The sequence below is a fragment of the Salarias fasciatus genome, unplaced genomic scaffold (assembly GCF_902148845.1).
Source record: "Salarias fasciatus unplaced genomic scaffold, fSalaFa1.1, whole genome shotgun sequence".
NCBI lineage: Eukaryota > Metazoa > Chordata > Actinopteri > Blenniiformes > Blenniidae > Salarias > Salarias fasciatus.
Window position 1 is genome coordinate 29987 of NW_021941320.1, and position 20039 is coordinate 50025.

The window sequence follows — 20039 nt, forward strand, 5'->3', positions numbered from 1 at the left end:
CACAACTGAAATCTGTGATTTTTGTCTTAAATTCTTATCCATGCAGCGCGCTCGCTGGTTAGCATTAGCACGCGGCTAGTTGGCTTTACAATGGAGTTGTTCATTTTCCGATACCAGTACCGGAAACTGCGCCAATACTGCCGAAATGCTGGCATTGGTATCGGCGAGTACTGGAGTCCATGCACCGATCCGATACCACATCATTTATTAAATTAACAATCCATTTACTGGTCAGCTCTGTTAGCTCTGACACGTCTTCTCCTACTGTGATGTTTTACGGCAGCTTGCCTCCCATTGGTTGCTTACCGCCATGTGCTCGTCACCAGTCTGACTCAGACACTTGCTGTTTAGACTGACGAGGAAGAATGGATCACGTCACAGACGTACAGCACCCGTCGAGGAAGCTTTTGTTTAGGTGCAGCTTCTGTTCTTGGGATATTTCTTTTTGAATGTAACTTTATGGTTGGTTTTGGACTATAACATTTTGGAAAGAAATCTTTAAAGTTGCTGTTGAACTATTTCTTTTACTGTTCTATTTAAATACCCTGTTCATTTCACTATATTATGTTTGCACCTTAATCCCCCCCCAAAAAAAATAAATAAATAAATAAATTCTACATTTGTTTATTGAGTTACTGTTGCAGTACTGTTATTCTACTGGTTTATCTAAATACCTCCATTTTACATATTGTTACTTCAGTTCAAAAATGCAAGGTATCGGTAGCAGGCAAAATTCAATCGGAACATCTCTACTTTACCCCAGCTGGACGTCATATTCCATGTAGTATTACCGGTGTTTTTTGAACGTGTGTTTTGTGCAACATTTCGCAGGAGAACGTGACTCACTCTGGACCAGGAGTCCCCTCCTCTGGGTCCAGGGTGGAGAAGACAGGTGCATCACCGTCAACATCCGCTCCATGTCCTCCAGCCGAATGGAGCATCCACTCCGCCTCCATCTCCAGCCGGACTCTCCTGTGTTATGAATATCTATCAAGTAAACGCACATAGATACATTCACCACTGCTGCTCCAACTGGATTGTACAGGGCCCAGTGTACAACACAATACGAGGGTGGACCCAAAAGTTCCCGGACTGTAGTTATAACTTTTATTTTTTAATTTTCGCAATTATTTGAAACTGTCACCTTCAAATACTCTCCTTTGGCTTGAATACAACGCTGCACCCGAGATTTTCACTGTTCAGAAGAGTCGCCATGACCGTGCGTAACTGTGTCGGAAAGATAGAACTTCGATTTTCCCTCCCCCGCCTGTATGCCTGTCTTACCTCTCTGCTGCCGCTCTAGTTTCATCTTTGACAACAAAAGCAGTCGCCTGGGCCAGATCAGGGGAATATGGCGGTGGGGAGCTGGCTGGTCACGGTTTAGTCCAAAAATATGCTTTACGCACAACATTTGGTGCTATTTCTGTGCGTAACGGGCGTCCTGTGGTCTGCTGTCTGTTATGATGCGGCCATTTCCAGGTGCCTTCATCTCACTGCTTCTAATAACCGCCTGAGGATTATCTCTCTGGATCTCTACAATACTCCCTCAGTTGTGCAATGTCATCAAATGTCCTGCGTGGATCTACCATGATGTCTTCTTCAGTTTTTGTGACGTTTTCCTCTGTTCTGGAAGTGGATTGTTGTCCTCTGCGTGCCTGGTCTTTGTGATGTATCCGATCATCTTAAAGGGCCCAAACCACTCAGACACCCTAAGAATCCTTCTTAAAGAATGTCTGCAACATGGTGAGTGTTTCTGCCGCTGTTTTCCCAATAAAAAACAAAATGTTTTGACAGAGCACATATCCGTGGATATCCGCCATCTTGAAAAATCGAAGAGCAGGGTGTAACTCTGTCATACAAACAGTGACTGTCAGCTGACCGCATCATGGGGGAAGACCAAACCTGGCACAGTTATGCATGAGGCTATCCTGTAGCGACATCTAGCGGCCAAAGTCGGAAATTCATTGTATTTCTTTCTTAATAGAATCAGTCCGGAAACTTTTGGGTCCCCCCTCGTAGATTCTGAGTACTGATTTAAATATATGAAGCTGTTTCTGCAGCTCCAGTTTGCTCTGTGAACTGTGGATGTTTATGCTGAACAGCTCTCTCTCTCTCGTCCAGTGTTAGAGTGACACAAACTGTTGAAGTAAGAACTGCTTGACAAACGACAATAGATAATAATGAATGCATTACAGAAGTGCAGAGCAGTCAGTTGATAGGCCACACTCTGCAGTTACACCCTGGGAATAACATCAGGCAATGTTGGAGTCCAAGAATGTCTCCACCACCTGCCACCACAGTGTCTGATGGGTGGATGCAGTGTATGAGTGGCAGTGTCATGCTTAACTGCCCTCTTTCCCCCTTTCTTTTTAACCAGGAGGAGGCTGGAGCACCACCAGAAACTCATGGAGCCCCTGAGAGAAATCCAGGCTTCAGGTGAGCTGGGAGCTGCAGCGTGACGAACAGCATGTCCATCAGGAGGAGCAGCAACAGGAGGAGCGGCGTCTGAACCTGCAGTTCCTTGAAGATGAAGCAGGGCAACAAGGCTGAATGAGGCTGATTTGGCCTCTCAGCCAGCGTAGCAGAGCCAGGCCTTCAGACGTTCCTGCAGCGGGTTTCCTGCTGGTCCAGACCCCGAGAACCCACAGGAGCAACTCAACAACTGATGGTGTTGATGTCCTTTCTATGGAAGTAAATCTGTGCCATCTGATTTTGAATTTGAATTTTTAGACCTGAATTATTTTGCATCGAAATCTGACTTTGAATTTTAAAAGCGTTTGAATTTCCAGCACTGATTCTTTTAACTGTGTAAAAAAATTCATTGCAAAAAAATTCAATGTTTAAAAAATTCAGTGCAAAAAAAATTCAATGTCTAAAAAAATTCAGTGCAAAAAAATTCAATGTCTAAAAAATTCAGTGCAAAAAATTCAATGTCTAAAAAAATTCAGTGCAAAAAAATTCAATGTCTAAAAAAATTCAGTGCAAAAAAATTCGACGTCTTAAAAAATTCGGTGGAAAAAAATTCGACGTCTCAAATTCAGTGTCCAAAATTCGGAGTCAGAAATTCGCAGGCAACATCCGGGTAACTACGTCCCTACGGAAGCCCTAAAAGGACAAGATTGATCTTTTTTTTTTTCCGCGAACCGGAAATCACAGGCTTTCGCCAGACAGCGACGCTCCGCTGCCCGGACCGCAGACAGAGCTGAGTTTGTGCTGTTAATGAGTTATTTTGTGCTGTTGCCCTTTCAATAACTTATATGATGCACGCACATCAAAACTATCTGTCCAGACTAGAATCTGCACAGTGCAGTAGCCATATTTTGCCTCCTAATACACGGACCTGTGTGTTCTCTTGCTGCTGTCTGTGTTTTAGAGCAGGACGAGCTGCAGCCTTCCAAAGAACGGCAACAACCTCACCAAATTCACCAGGTAGCTTTATGTACTTATGTAATATTCAAATACTGCTGTTTCCGTGCTTGCCATCCTGACAACCTTACACTCTGGTGTTTTTGCAGTTACATACATACAGCCGTATGGCCATAGCCTTATGCTCATTACAAAAAAGATATGTAAGTCACTGTTTCAAATGATTCTATGTTGACAGAATCATCAGTCACAGGCAATGTTAACTTACAAGAGCAAGGTGACTGAAACCTGCTTGAGAAACTTTAGATGTGTTGGAAGTCTGAAACATCCAAATAAAATAAAATACATTCACTAATGTTTTGTCTGAATTCATAGTGAAACAAAAAAGGCAGACTCTTTGCTTGTTTTTTTTTCTTTACAAAATTAAGTTAAAATGAATCAATTATGACACAGTCAATGAGAAATGGGAGCTTGAAATGAGCCACAGTGAAATTTAAGGTCTTCCTGAATTGAAAAAATGTTCTGCTTGATGCTGACTGCAAGAAGGTTCTGCTTTGTTGGTTTTAACAGCCGTTATTCTATTGATGAAACAACCAAGACTGCTTCCTGATTGTAAATTGTATTAATATAGCATTTTAGGGCTTGTTCAGTGGTGTTTTCTATTATAATTTCAGTTTTTGTTTTTACTGTGGCAGGTGGACGGAGATGCTGGTGGGATGAAGGATGAGGAAACCCTGTCAAAGTCTCCTCCTCATCCTGGAGCCGTGTGGAGGCCGGCTTTACACCTTCTGCTGTGTTTTCTCATTCACTTTCATGCAGTGTTATTTTCGACAAACTCTTGTCAGTTCCTGAATGATTTTATTACAGAATATCATTGTCAACAAAGATTCTATTTTTGTATTAAACTGTTTCAAACTCAAGTCAGTCTTTTATATTTCCCAGTCTAATTATATGATCATATCTCTGATTTCAAGAATACTGGTTTCTGATGCTCTTAAAGCATTGAAAAGACCAGAGAGACTGTTTTACCTACCTGTACAGAGCCCAGCCTTACCTCGCAGTGAAGTTGTGTGTTTTACAACCAGGAGCTCCAAGTCTGCAACAAAGACCGGCGAAGAGGCGAGGATGCAGGGCTCAACGCTGTTTATTTAGAAAATGTAAAAAAAAAAAAACTTCACAGATTGTCAGTTACCAGTGTGTGCATGGATGTGGTTGTGTGTTAAACTATAACAAAAAGCTATGCGACTGAGCCCACATGGGTGGTGTGCACGAGGGCATTAGCCATCCATTGATGTGCCTTAGAGAGATGTGGAGGAATTTAAGTACAGATGTACTCTACAGAGAGTGAACCAGTATGCAGCCACTGACTATAGAGGTTGTCACAAATATTTGAGTCCATTCAGCCTCCATTTGAGGGTATAAATATCAGAACAATTCAATAATCCTTTCTGGACAGTTTTATCTTTATAAAGAGATACTCCGTAAAAACTGACTCAAATCAGTCAAAACAAGAGATTCCATTCACACAAATTTATGGATCTTAACTGAAATTTAGCCGTGGTGTAGATTTGGCTGTACCATAAACTGAAATGCCTGGTTTTAGGTTTCAAGTTAACCATTTGTTCCGTCACACTGTTGCCACACAGGTGTAAGATTCAGACAAACCAGCTGACATCAACCTTTATTAGGCTCTGTCTGACATCTTTGAGGTGAAAATCAAAATATCTACAAAAATGATTTACATTCAGGCATTTGTCTGAGACTGTCCTATAAAAATTAACATTACCTGATGATGGTTTGACCTTTCCAAAAAAGCTTAGCACACATGGATCTTGAATGTTACTTCAGTATTAAAGAATGCCACAGCTGAGCACAGCAGTGTAAGTGAAGCATATACAATGGAATAATGGATTTTTTCTTTTAGAAACTGTGGATATTTGTGAAGCATAGTTGGACTTAGAGGACATGCAAACATCCCACATTAAAATTAAACACATTTATTTGTTCCAAGGCATCCATGGAATAATTCATACAAACACCGTAAAAAGAGACAATCAGAAAACAGGTGTGTATAAAACACTGGAAATGGAAGTGTGCTCAACACAGTAGGCTACATTTTTTAACAATAGCTGTTGTGAGAACAGTTTTGGTAGGTGGGGGTTAATCTGACTCTGACAGCCGTGCTCTCATTAAAACCTCAGCTGTCTGTACAGTCTGGTTACCAGCAGCCTTATGACCTGCCTCAAGATTCACTTTGTTCATGACCACAAGGCAGAGCTGGTGAAGATCTGGATCACAGACAAAGTCAGGTTTCCAAAGACAGATGTCCTCCAAGACAATGTTCCCTCTGTCCACTGGCTGGAGGTCGTCCTGTGCTTGGTGAAGTTCTGGTACATGATACAGAGGAAAGGTTTTCCATGGAACCACATCGTGTCCTTTAGTGCCTGGCTGGATCCCCTGGGTGTTCCACATTCTCATCACGACATCCAGCTCCTTCTGTAAAATAAAAAAGACACAAGACATCGGTCAATAAACATGAATGTGTGAGTAAATGAAAGTGAGTTAGTGAGCATGTGAGTGAGTGAGTTAATGCAATTAGATGACACCTTTATGACATTAACAAAGCAGAACTGGACATGATATTCAAACTATTACTATTTTCTTTCTTATCATTATCAGTGTTCTGTGCATGTTGTGTGTACATGTATGTGCATATGTGTCTTTTGGTGCAGGTCTACCAGGTGTGAATGGGTGTGTTTTGTTTTGAGCTATGTTTTATGCTATCGTTTTTTTTTTTTTTTGTTTTTTTTCTAACCTTTCCTTATGAAACATGTAAATCAAAAGTATCGGGGGAAAAAAACAAAAGAAAGCAGAACTGAAGGAAACCTTTGTCAACCATGTCTCCACTGAAGTTTAACACTGATTAGAACTCCTGGAACAAGTTTCTCCAGTAGTTTGCTTGCTGTCTTTGATATAGTCACCATCAGCTTTTAAATCACTGCTCAACTATTTTTCTCGCATGTCCCACATCTGTCTGCATGTATCAAACAGCATGGAAACAGCAGTATTTACATAAAGCTACCTGGTGAATGTGGTGAGGTTGTTGCCGTTCTTTGGAAGGCTGCAGCTCGTCCTGCTCTAAAACACAGATAGCAGCAAGAGAACACACAGGTCCGTGTATTAGGAGGCAAAACATGGCTACTGCACTGTGCAGATTCTGGACAGATAGTTTTGATTTGCGTGCATCATATAAGTTATTGAAAGGGCAACAGCACAAAATAACTCATTAACAGCGCAAACTCAGCTCTGTCTGCGGTCCGGGGCAGCGGAGCGTCGCTGTCTGGCGAAAGCCTGTGATTTCCGGTTCGCGGAAAAAAAAAAGATCAATCTTGTCCTTTTAGGGCTTCCGTAGGGACGTAGTTACCCGGATGTTGCCTGCGAATTTCTGACTCCGAATTTTGGACACTGAATTTGAGACGTCGAATTTTTTTACACCGAATTTTTCGAGACGTCGAATTTTTTTGCACTGAATTTTTTTAGACATTGAATTTTTTTTGCAATGAATTTTTTTACACAGTTAAAAGAAATCAGTGCTGGAAATTCAAACGCTTTTAAAACTCAAAGTCAGATTTCGATGCAAAAATAATTCAGGTCTAAAAATTCAAATTCAAAATCAGATGGCACAGATTTACTTCCATAGAATTGACACATTTCATTCTGTAAGTATGTCATTCTGGTGTCACTGCACTTGCTTTATTTTTCGTTCTTGTTTTATTTGAACACGATGGCGTGGATTGGCGTTATAGGCGGAAGCGATTCCCGTGGTTTAGACTTTTATCAGCATCCTTCATTATCATCATCGATGTCTACAAACACTCCAGAACTACTGAGCTGCTCTCTTTAAACCCGTTTCACCTGCTACATTCTCAAGAAACCCACTGTGATGTAATCTGCTTGGTTTATGAAGCCACTGCATTTGTGTTTTTTATGTAACCAGATAATATTAGATCATAGAGTAGCTATGAATCCACAAATGACTGATGTATCCCCCCCCCCCTTTCACAGGATGAGCCCACTTGATTGTGCAAAATCACATAAAATGTGAACAGCAGCAGAGATGGAGGCTGCTGCTTCCCCGTGAGCTGCCTGTTGGACCCTAAGCATCCACTCAGTCAAAAGTGTGGAGTCCTGATAGAGTGATCTAACAGAGTTTGAAAGATGCCAGATAGTTGCTGCTCGTCTGTCAGGTGCATCCGTCACAAAAACTGCCCAGCTGTTCAATGTGGCAAGAGGAACAGTCTCCAGAGTCATGACCGTGTACGTGAAGCATGGGCGGACTGCATCAGCCAAGAAGAACAGCGGGCGCAACACCAAGCTCGCCGCCGGCGACCGACAGACACTCCTCAGGATGGTGGACGAGCACCCGGAGTACACAGCCTCAAAGATCACCTCGGAGCTGAACACACACCTCTCCCACAGCATCTCCGTTAAGATGGTACGACGAGAGCTGCACAAAGCCGGTATCATCAGAGGAGCATCCAGTCAGAAGTCAGAAACAGAGACACAGGGGTACAAGGCTGAGTCTGAGAAAGGAAGTGAAGCTCAGAGGACGGGACCTGTGCTGCAGACAGCTGCCACAGACTGTCCCACAAACCCCTGTGAGACATGATGCAGGTCATGAGAACAGGCCACGTGTGCAGGACTGCGTTACAAAAAGATGTGAACCCACAATGCTTGATTAATTTACAGTAAGAGGAGAGGACTATGGGACACAGAAAAAGGTGAAAACCGTCACGTCGTAAAGATCCAGGTCCTGAAAACAAATAACATGAGTTTATTTTTTTAAATTGGATCACATTTTGTTATGTGAAATCACAAAAATTTTCCCCTTTTTATGTTAATAGCACTTCCATATTTCCAGGTGTATTATTCATCATAAGCATTGTACAAAAACTGTCTTATCACATTCCAATGTGAATTTAATTTACTTAAACATTACCATAATACAGTAAATTACACACATGGTTGGTAAATGATTCTCATCTGATTTTGTTCTGTAAAGTATGGATTGCAAGCATGATTCAAACTTACTGTGATCAAACTGTAGAACCAATGGACAATGGTATTTTTAAAATGTGTTCAGTAGTTTCTCATTAATTTCATTAAGGTTTTTTTTTCCCCCAAAAGCCCTTTCTGCTTTCTTCTGAGTGAATTAGCCCACAGCACATGAGATTCTCAGCATTGTCTGGTGGCCACATGTACCTTAAGTCATATAATTAAAAATTGCACTGCTTGGAAGTAGTAAGATAAGGTGTCAAGAACCACATGGCACATTTAAACTGCTCGTAAGGACATTACAATAATTGGGTAAATCCGTGCACACAGCCTGAACAGGTTCATGGTACGGGTGCTGCTGAGGGACTCCCAGTTCACACATTCACTGACATTTCAAAAAGTGAACTTCAGTAAGTAGTTAAATTAGGTGTTAACCAATTAACCAAGTTATCCACAGTGCATTTAATTGAGGCACACAACATTTTGCACAATTTTGCAACAGTCATTCTTGAATTTGTGTCAGCACTGTGTAAAAATGTTTTAAAAGGCTGGTTTGGATAGGTGCTCTAAGATCTCAGCTTTACTAGTGTCATCAATGTAGCAATACTTGGTCTTTATCTTCACCTTCCCACCAATCTGAACATTAGTCAATGGGTTAGTCATTAGTCAATGGGTTTCCATACAACGTTAGATAAATACAGTTAAACCAAACATCCTCAAGACAAAACTGCTGGCAACTTCAATCATCATCCACCTTGTGCTGATCAAAGACTTTGCAAACTATTGGAGAAAAATACTTAGACAGATTTGTTGGAAAGCTCAGACTACCTCTATATAAAAACAATGCATTATTATTTATTATTATTACCTCTCAGAGAAGTTAAGTCTTCTTGTTTTCTGCTGCCAGTGTGTCATTGATCACAGGCCTTCACAGGTGTTCTGCTCTGACCAGTGATTGGTCAGATGCTGTCACAAACCAACCTGATTGTACTTGACAGGTGTGTGTCTTCTGCAGTAGTTTGTGATGAATTTCCATCAACACTTGTTTACAAATCTCCATGCCAGAAGCAGATCTCACCTTCCCAATGGATGTCACATAGTCCCTCTCTAAAGTACTTTGTGGGGCCTGAGAATACCACATGTGCTATGTTTAATGAGGATCATCGCTGATTGAAAGAGTGTGAGCATATAACAACATATTTAATATATTCTTGAGGAACTTAAAAATGCAACTACATAATTGAAAAAAAAAAAAAAAACAAGCGCAAAAATCCTTCAAATAATGGCAGTCTCTCGTGTGGAGTTTGCTTGTTCTCCCTGTATACTCACATTCCCTCCCACTGCTGAAAATCATGTGAGGTTCATTTGAGATCCTACAGTTTCCCCTAGGTCTGTGTGGTTATCTTGGCCCTGTGATGGAGTGGTGACCTGTCCAGAGTGTATCCTGCACTTCTGCATAGTCATCTGGGATTGGCTGCAGCACATCAAGCACAGGGGTAAAGTCTAGAAGGGTGGATTACTTTTGGAAAGTTAAATTATTTTAGTGTATTATTTAGTGTATTCTAAAGATTCCTCATTACTTGAATATTAAGCATTTTCTCAGTTGATCCTGTCTTTTTTTTTAATTGAATGTCTTCCATCATTTGTTTTTTTTTTTTTTTTTTTGTAGGTTTCTTTTAACGGGGACTGCGCATGCGTGCATGACGCAAGACCAAAGCCGGAAGTGTATCCGTAAACACAGCTGTTGTGGCCGTGTTGTCAAAGATGGTGTACGTGTCCAACGGTGAGTGCTGTGTCTGTTTTTCCGTCTTTATTGTTAGAAAACGTGTTATACATTTCCAGTTGGTTTGACTGTATGTCGAAGTGTTCGGTAAACGGCTCACTTGGAACGTGTAACGAAAACAGCGAGGCTGCGTTTAGCCAGTTAGCTTGTGGCTGAATCTGCGTGACAGGAAATCCACCTGATAACCACATAACTTGGAAAAGTGAGCGATCGAAATGAGATCACAGAAGGCGTCAGATGTCTAATGTGTCTCACCTGTCCCTCTCAGGTCAGGTCCTGGACAACAGGTTACAGTCCCATGGAGGCTGTCCCTGCTGGTCGACCTGTTCTGGGGAGCAGTGGAGTTCATCGGCCTGTTGTAAGTCACCCATTCTCACCGACACATCAGGGCCAGTCTCCTCTTGAGCTGTGTGAACTTTATCTTCTGAGGTTTGTGGAGTACTGGCACTCCGAGGTTCAGAGCTCCTCCACCATGGTCAGAAAACATGTTTTTTTTATGTGAGGAATGTTTTAGAGGTTATTTTTCACATAATTAATCTGATTATACTGATTTTGTGGCAGCTTGTCAGTTAATCTTGCATGTGTTGCTTGAAGGGCAAAGTAACACATTGCTCGGTGGATTTGTGTGATGATTTTAAAGTACTTTGGCAGAGTCACAACACTAAATCACACATTCTGTGCACCACAAATAAGTCACACAACTATACTGACATACATCTATGAACCTACTGGCATATTGCACTATTTTTGTTGCATAGTTCTATTTGTTTCTTACATTCTATTCATTTGCACTGTGGGAGGAGCAGCTCTTAAATTTTTCATTGTACGATGATGAAAAACAGTTTGTACTCTGTCTACTAACTTTTGAAACCCCATCAGCCTTTTTGTAATGGAGACCTGTGATAACTTTGTTTAAGATTATCAGTATCCTTTAACACACTCATCTAACAGTGACAACCAAATGTTAGTTTCTCAAACCTTCTTGTTGGTCACATTTTTACTGTCAAGTTTTGAAATAAAATCCTGTAATTAGGAGGGGTAAATCTACAGCTGTTAACATCCTTTATTTTTCTGTCTGTCAGTTTTAAAACGCTGGTTCATCCTGATTTGACGAAAGATGGACAGAGTGGTACGTCACGCTTCAGTGACGGGAGAGGGTAAGTCCCTAAAACACTCATTTCACGACTGGTAGCAACCCACTGGAGACACCACTGACACGTCCCCTTTATCTTTAACGCTGGAAGTAACTCAATCTGATGGCAGGAGCAGTCTCAACGGTGGCTTGTAACTTTCTCAGGGGAAAAGAACGAGTACAATAGTTCCATCGGGGTATCACGTTCAACTGTGACAAAAAAGAGATGCTTTGTTTGAGATTCACCAGTAATGATAACCTTTTTTTATGTGATCATAAGAGTTTCTTTTTTATTTTCAGTGGCAGACTCAAGTATTAGAGTTATTGTTCATGATCATACATTTCTGTTGCAGCCCTCCTGGGCCACCTGGTGGCAGAAGGCGGATGGGGAGAATAACCCACGGTGCGGGCCCCAATGCTCCACCAATGGGTGGAGGAGGATGAGGAAGGTAAGACTGTTTGTTTGTTTTTTTAACCCCCTGTGATCACTAGAGCTTCTATTACAGATTTTTTTTTAAACAAAGTTAATATTAAGACTTCATTAATGTCATAAGTCACTTTGCAGCCACACCGTCTCCACCTGGTACTTGTTAATTTCCCATTGAAACATTTCCATGATAGGCTTCAGTGTTGTATCATTTTCAAGATGAACATTTTTTCAAGAATTGAAAGAAAAATTATGTGACTGCTGTTGAATTTCTCCAGGTAAACGCCTACACGTTGAGTGTAGGCACGGGGCTTTAAACAGCGCCTGTCGCAGTGCTGAAGCCCCTCCTCACCAGCTGCCGCTGCCACGAGCAGTTTCATGACGCCTTTCTGGGAATTCCTACACGTAGGGGCCAGAACGGCCGATACAGCAGCCACCGCATCACTTTTTTCCTCACTTCTGCCCTTCCAACTAAAAGTCGCTGGAGTCTTTTGGATTGAAGTTCCACCGAATGGTTACATCCAGTTCCCTCCTGGGAATGATTACCTTGTTTCTTTGATTTGAACCCTTCTGTTTCAATAAAATTTAACACCAAATTTGTGTTGTTCTGTAATTATGACTTGATATGGAGTTATACACCACTCACTTTAATCATCTGTATCACAGCCACCGCCATTCATCTGACATAGATAATCTGGTATCTGAAAAGTCAGACTGGAAGAGCAGTGAGGCACATTTGTATTCATTTACCCTCTGCTGCAGATGAAAAACCTGATTTATGCTGCATGTAACTGTATAAATTCAGTGCTGTTATCATCCTGATGGATTTTACCTACCAAAGTGAGAGAGGTTTATTTACAGTGCCAGACATACCTGAAGATAGTGGGGTGTGAAATACTGCCTGCACAATAACCACACCTGGCAGTTAAAAACAACGCATTGACCTTAATGCTGCAAAGGGAAAGTTCAGAGCATGGATTTAATACAGCTAAAATAGTCTTTATACATAAAATCTGTTGGGGAAAAATGTTTCTTTCCATGAGGTGAAACAATTCAACACCGATGACTTTCTGCAGTCCGCTTCACCAGACGAAGGCCGCTCTCTCTCGGAGCATTCGGACGCCGAAGCGCTGCCACTCCCTGTGGTGGATCCACATCTCCTGGGTGGTGTCAAGACAGGCTAACACTGCTCCACCCTTCCACGAGATCAGCGCGGGTCCATGTCCTGCAGCATGTCAGACGATTAAGGTCAACGAGAGCTGCTGTGAATTTTTTTTTCCTGAATTTCTCAAACTTCGGAAAAGATTCCGGGTTACCTTTGGACGCGTGATAACTTCCACGTTGTCGACGAGCCTTCTGAAAGAGGGAGGCATCTTGTTGATGATACGGTGAAGCAAAAACTCCTGAACACCATGAAACATCAGCCCTCCTCCCACCACCAGGATGGAGCTGTACATCTTCCGTTTGGTTTCGTCTGACGCTGTAACAAAAAAAGAAATTGAAGTTAAAAAAAAAAAAAAAACATCTCGAAGCAGCTGTCCTCCTCCATGTCCTTTTTTCCCTCTGCTGTTATGTCGCGATGCGGTGGTTGGAAACCTCAGGCACAGGAGCCACAGCGGACACATTGGAAAACAGCCAGTATTGCATTTTGTTTAAAATCAGCCGTCAATGAGCTGGTGAGTTTTTCATATTTTAATGGTGTAAATACCTCTTTCCATAACAGGAGTGATTGCACCAGTGGGAATCAACCAGGTCTCTACTTACTTTTCCTCATTTTGTTTGATTTGCTGGTGATCAAGGCACACTCACTGAGAAGAGTGTGACAGACTGACAGTTTTACTTCAACTCTGGATTCCAAAATGACTTTCTTACCGCAGCAGTCGATGCTGTGCAGGATGGCCTTGTCCAGTCCGAGTGCTTTGCTCTCAAACTGGTTCATGATGGCAGTCTTCCTGGAGAGGTGAGCAGACAGGGGTTCCTCCACCTCTCCAGCCCCCATCAGACACTCCGCCTGTGCAGGCCCGAGCTCCATCTCGCCCTGGCTCCCTCCTCCTCCTCCTAAACTGCCGCCACCGATGCCGCTCCCGCAGCCCCGGGGCAGGTCTGACAGATCCCCCATCCCTCCCTGGCTGCTCATCTCACCGTCCAAACCTCCACCTGGTCTGGAAATGGCCTTCCGGTCTGCAGTGGATTTGGAAGACTGTTGGAGAAAAAGAGATTTTTAGCCAATAAAATAGAGAAAGACCAGAAGTCACACTTTCAAAGTGGTGTCTGTATCTGTCACCTGATCCTGTTTGCTCTGCGTGGCCAGCAGGTAGTGCTCATCGTGAGGGTCCTCTGAATCGCCTTGTGAACGGTACTGAAGCGACGTCATTTTTTGGCCAACGATACCAAACGTGGTCGGGTAGAAGAGACCCATGGGCGCCTGACGAGGGGAAACCGCTTTTCAGCTTCAGTCGGAAACAATACGATCATTCGCTACTCTTTAGGAACAAGTACCTGTAACTTCTCATCTCCCAATCGAACCTGGTACAGAAGAGCCGGGGCTTCTGGGAAACGTGTCTGAAATTCATGATCCTGTAGTCCTGAGATATCCTGGAAATGATACGCATTCTGCTATCAGTCTAGGCAGAAACTATTTTCCACGGACTCAAAATGCACAAGTACCGTCCCATAATACAAATAACCCACTTGATTCAGGTGGCAGAAGGTTTCCTTGAGCTGCTGTAAGAGCTGACAGTCCAGTCTGTTGGACAGCTGACAGTCTCTGTAGGGAAATCCTGCTCTTTGCAGGAGCCAGAAGAAAGTGCGAGTCACATCTGAACCGCCGTACGCCAAACACAACCTGAAGAAATAAAGACAGAACTGAACCGTGGAAATCCTTCACTTAAAAAAAATACTTTTATGTGTCCAGTTTAGTTTTCTCAGCTGTACCTGGAGTTTCGATGGGAAACTCCGTCCTCGACACAGCAGAGGCTGGTCTTCTGGTCGCCTACGTCCACAACGCATGCACTGCTCAGGCCGCTGCCAAAGGTAGCACACACAGATTCCTGGTGCACAATGATAGCTACACACACACACACACACACACACACACCCGCGCAAAAGAGAAGTTGATGGTAGATTATAATCATAAACCCTCCGTCAGAGCTGAAGCATGGAGTCAGTCCATACAGGCTGTTTTCCTGTGTGAAGCTGAACATGTCTGTATGTGTATTACCTGAGAAGTTCATATTGAGCAGCAGCATGTTGACAACCTCTTTGATGTGCTGTCTGTTGTAAATGTCAGGGACCAGAAGAATACACCTGTAATACTAGCAAGAAGAGGTTAAAAGAAAAAAAAGTAAGTTTAATTGTGAATTTCCTCCGTCTGTGCACTTTAATCTCACTGCTGGTTTAATATTCTCGTTGCCTTTCAGACAATAGAAATGAGATGTAAGATGTCGCTCACCTTTAAGTCCTTGAGGGGGATTTCCAGATGCTTCTGAATAACATAGCTCCAGATGGTCTCCAGGTCAGCCAGGACGGCGCTCAGCGAGCCTCCAGGGCCGGCGTGCACATTGAGCTGACCTCTGACCACTGGCCAGTGGATGTTGTAGCAGTCGGATGGATTCACATAGAGAGCCTGGCAGAATGGAGGCGGGTCGGTCAAAGAAGTTAGAAAACCGAACACCAGCGTCAAAACCTCTTTTATCCATAGAGATCTGAGAGATTCAGACACCAGCACTGACCTCTCCCACCAGGTACGGAGGATGGTGGCCTGTGTTGGTCCACTTCACTCTGGAGCTGCTGTCGAGCACTGCAGGACGGATCTGACAGTTGTACGCTCTGGCCTGATTCACACACAACAAAGCAGATGCATTGATCGTCACTGATATCTGCTGTTTGTGAGGTTTGCACACTTAAATATCCACACCAGGTCTGTTTCTTGAGTAAACCGACCTGTTCAGAGGAGACGGGTGTTCTCCTCACTCCATTGACATCTTCTTAGACCAGATGGCTTGGTCGACCATTTTGAGTCCATTCTGCCTCTGCTCATTGCTCTCTGGTTTCTGTCAGCAAACACAAAATGATGGCATCGTGAGCTTGATTAGCAAACAGTAGAACGCACACTAACTGAATGAATGCATACCGGCTGCGTCGGACTGTGTGAATCTTACATTTAAGCCTCCTCTCAGAAGCCATGCGTTTCATATCTAGCCTGCCCGCTTTGCTTGTGTCTGCGTGCGATCACATGGGGACAGTCACCGGCAGAGTGTCTGTGGCTCGACCGATGCGCAGCGTCCTCGAACCCGGGGATGACGACCACAAAGTTGCTTTGTATTTGCTGTAAAAAGCAAATACAAGTGAGAAACGTGTCAAAATGAGGACATCATTGTATGAACCGAGAACACACTGTATCCCTTAAAGTCATATGCATGGAGACATGTGGGGCTCTTTTTTTTTTTTTTTAGAACTGATTCAGATTGATAGATCTGAAAGATGGAAGCCACCAGCCGCTTGAAAGACTGACCTGGGTGATAATATTGCATCTTCTCTGTCAGGCCATCTGAGAAATTCTGCAGAGCTTGAGGAGATTTTAGCTCAAGAATAAAAAAAAGTTGAGCTCAAAAGCTACCAAGCGCCCAAATATTCACAGGCAAAATAAATTATTATCTGCAGTTTGGCAGAATATGGAACATGGGACATTTATTGAGTGTTTTCTAATTTCTTTAAGACCGGGGTCACTCTGAAGCACTGTGTTTGACAGGATGCCCCAGCTTCTTACATCTTTTTCAAAGTTCCGACAAAGGGACAGACGGGAGCATCGTGCGGGCCGGTTTTGGCTCACGGACCTGATGTTTGAAACCCCAGTTCTGAGCAGTTCTGTGGCTTTCGGCAGAACCACATCTGTCTGGCTGTGTCAAAAAATGTAAAGTGAAAGATGAGTTTATTCAGTGAGTAAAGAGCCTGACCTCCTGCTGGGGCTCCGGGATGACCGGAGGGGCGATGGGTCTCTTCACGCCGCGCTGCTGCTCCTTCTCTTTCTCCTTCTCTCGATCCTTCTCTTTCTCTTTTCCGTTATCCTGCTCCTTCTCAGCCTGGGTCATCTTCGCTGCCCAAAACCCCGCTGACGATTTTTCAGTTCAGGTATCAAAGCCGTAAAGTCTGAAAAAGACGAAGTTTCTCCTCTGTATGGAGAGCTGCAGCACGCAGACAGCGGCCGACGACACTTCCGTGTTTTGGTCACGTGTCATGAAACGATGATTTCTATTCGTCAAACGGATTTTTGGTGTTTCCTTGTTTTTTGTCCGAAGTGCACAATCTGACGAAAGAGGAATCTTAAGAAAGTATTAAATATTTTCCTTTTGAAAACGAATAAGTATTGAACAGCAAGAAAATAACACTAGTTTATTCAAAACAAAAAGTCTCTGGCCACAGGTCTGTTAACACTTACAGATCCTGAAAAAAACAAAACATGAATTTACATTATAATAATAGTAGTAATCATAGTGTCAATGTAAATATTATATAATAATTGTAAATGGCCATAATGTTATTTTATTGTGTTTCAATTTGTATTAAATGGAAAACGAAACGGGTAAAAAGACAAAGGGCTGGACAAATATGGATTTGAATATTGTTGAGTAATGTGTGATTCATTTTGTATATTTTATATTCTTTGCATTTGAAAAGACGACCCGGAAGTTACCTGCGCGCGAACTTTAAATGCGTCCGCTCAGCTGTCAGCTGTTTTGTTTGACACAGCCGTCAGGCAGCCGCTGCTGCTGGCGGCTTCACTCGGACTTCGCATTCCTTGGAGAGCGCAGCGAGGTACAATCGGGGAACTTATAATTGTGAAACGTTTAATATCTGATTGCACTGTGAAATGTTGATTTAAAATGTTTATCTTTTTTTTGTTTTGTCTGCATACATGTTTTAAAATACAGTTTCACGGTGCCGCAAGCAACGCATCTTCAGTGAAATAAAGAACCTTGCGCATCAGTACGAGCTCACGCCTCATCAATCCAAGGTCTGCTACAGTGAAACTCGACGCTGAAGTGAACTTCATCACTACAAAGTGAGATTCAACGCTACACCTGTGTCTTCTGCCGCGCTGCTGATCTACACGCTGCTGTCATCACAATCTCCGGACGCCGACGTGCTCCTTGTTGATCTGCAGGATCACAGGCAAGATGGAACAACAGCAATCTGAACGGAGGCGGCAGGCGCAGTGAGAGACTGTGGTAAATTTATTTACCAAAACGAGCTGAGGTACTGACTTCATCGTCCTGAAACGGACTGAGTTGCTGCACGCCATGATGTCGTTCAAGTCATTTCCGGTTTCAATGATTGTGAAACAAGCCAAAGGTGCCTGAAACTTTGATCAACTTTAAGGTTAAACTCAGTCTGAAGGTTTGGACATAAATTTTATTTAATGATCTTGTTTAGTTACCTCTTTGGGAGTTTTTCTTGTGAAGCCGATCTGATTAATCTAAGTTGTAAAATATTTCACCTCACTCATGGTGGCTTGTGGAAGTGATACTCAAAGGTTGAAGCATAGTCTGGTGCGTATTATTGTAATCAGCCATATCACAGATTCATCCAAGCATAAAATTGAACAAAATGTCAGCATCAGAAAGGGTGAAAGAAAGTCTTAATGAAAATCAGGAAGACATTCCCTGTAGGGATGTTCGTGAGCGGCAACTTACAGAAAAGGGAAACAAATGCGGGATGAAGCAGCTAAAAACATTTAAAGAGCTTCATTAAGGCTTATGAATCCTGGAAGGTGATCGCCAGAGACTCTAGAACAAGACTAAAGAATTTCTGTGGAACTGAGGATTTGGAGAAGATGAACAAACAAATTCAAACTGCATATGATCATGTGAATCAAAATTATGAGCCACTCCAACGCCACTCCTTAAATAATGATAATGTTGTGCAGAAAATGGACGCTTGTAATACTCTCACAACAGAAATATGTGATCTTGTCAGTAAACGGCTGGAAGTGGAGCCAGATAAAACCACCTTTAAAGCTGAAGTTGAAAAGCAAAGAGTGCGCATGATGTTAAACCGTGACGAATATGCTTCAATATTTGGTGGTACAGACACAGATACTGTTCTCTCTGAAAACTCGGACAACTCGTCAGCCATCTCCAAACCTCAAGTAAGCGAGCAGATGCAGAAGCTGATCTTGCAGCTAAATTAGAACAAATAAGGTCCATGCAGGAGATAGAAGCTCAGAAAACTAAACTCAGTAAGCTTGAAACTGACTGGAAGCTGCATGAATCACAAATGATGGTTCAAATGAAGCAAAGGCAAGCTGAAGTTGACATGAAATTAGAGGAAGAGAAAACAAAACTAAAAATGCTGGAAGCACAGATGGATGTCAACGTGGCTGCTGCTCGTGTTCGAACTTACAATCAGATTGAAGGTGGTGCAGGAGGGGAGTGCAATATCTCGGCCCGTGCTGTCAAGACAACCCCACCCATGGATTTGAATGGACAATGCAGCACAGTAGCCATGTTACCCCAGTCACAGGAGTCTGCACAGAATCTAACAGCCAGCTTAGCTGAAGCAATTGCAAGCTCTCTTACTTTAAATCGTCTGCCCGTTCCCGAAAACTATGTTTGCTGGTGACCCATTAAAGTTTCTAGATTTCAAAACGTCATTCACCACGCTAATTGACAGAAAGCCCATTCCTGCATGTGAAAAAATGCTGTATCTGAAAAGTTACCTCACAGGAGAAGCTCGTAAAGCTGTTGAGGGATTCTTCTACCGGAGCTCTGAAGACGCTTATGAAGGGGCTTGGTCGTTTTAAAGGACAGATATGGGAATCCCTTCGTGGTTCAGAAGGCCTTTCGAGATAAGCTCATGAAGTGGCCTAAGATTGATCCAAATGACACTCTTGCACTCAGGGATTTTGCAGATTTCTTGAAGAGCTGTGCAGAGGCTATGCCTCACGTCAAAGGTCTGTCTATTCTGAATGATTGTGAAGAAAATCATAAACTTTTGAGAAAATTACCGGACTGGGTTGTACGCAAGTGGAGTAGGATTGTTGTGGAAGAACTTGATGCATCCGGGGAGTATCCCACCTTTGATTGCTTTACTGAGTTTGTGCAGAAGGAGGCTCGTATAGCCTGCAATCCTATTGCTTCTCCGTGGCTGTTTCATTCCAGATCTTATGAGGATAAATACTCCAAGAGAGCAAAGGCTCTCAGTACCAATGCTAAAGATCATACATCAGAAAGTCTGTCAGAGGCAAAAACTGCATGTATCTGCGCAACGAGCTTCAT

The 20039-nt window shown here is 42.8% G+C and overlaps 2 protein-coding genes across 2 annotated transcripts; one reads left to right on the forward strand and one right to left on the reverse strand.

Moving 5' to 3' along the window:
• The first annotated feature begins 10170 nt into the window (after positions 1-10170).
• On the forward strand, positions 10171-11789 carry LOC115384790 (selenoprotein K-like). Its single transcript, XM_030087019.1, is given in 5 exon segments — positions 10171-10204; positions 10473-10496; positions 10499-10562; positions 11287-11361; positions 11690-11789. Coding segments are annotated over 5 exon segments (282 nt in total). The 5' UTR covers positions 10171-10185.
• A 1037-nt stretch (positions 11790-12826) lies between these two features.
• On the reverse strand, positions 12827-17003 carry LOC115384789 (actin-related protein 8-like). Its single transcript, XM_030087018.1, is given in 18 exon segments — positions 12827-12973; positions 12976-12988; positions 13080-13243; positions 13636-13963; positions 14048-14188; positions 14263-14358; positions 14455-14608; positions 14698-14830; positions 14984-15077; positions 15215-15388; positions 15495-15596; positions 15706-15743; positions 15746-15815; positions 15924-15955; positions 15958-16005; positions 16008-16060; positions 16062-16090; positions 16719-17003. Coding segments are annotated over 18 exon segments (1932 nt in total). The 5' UTR covers positions 16854-17003; the 3' UTR covers positions 12827-12845.
• Positions 17004-20039: the final 3036 nt, after the last annotated feature.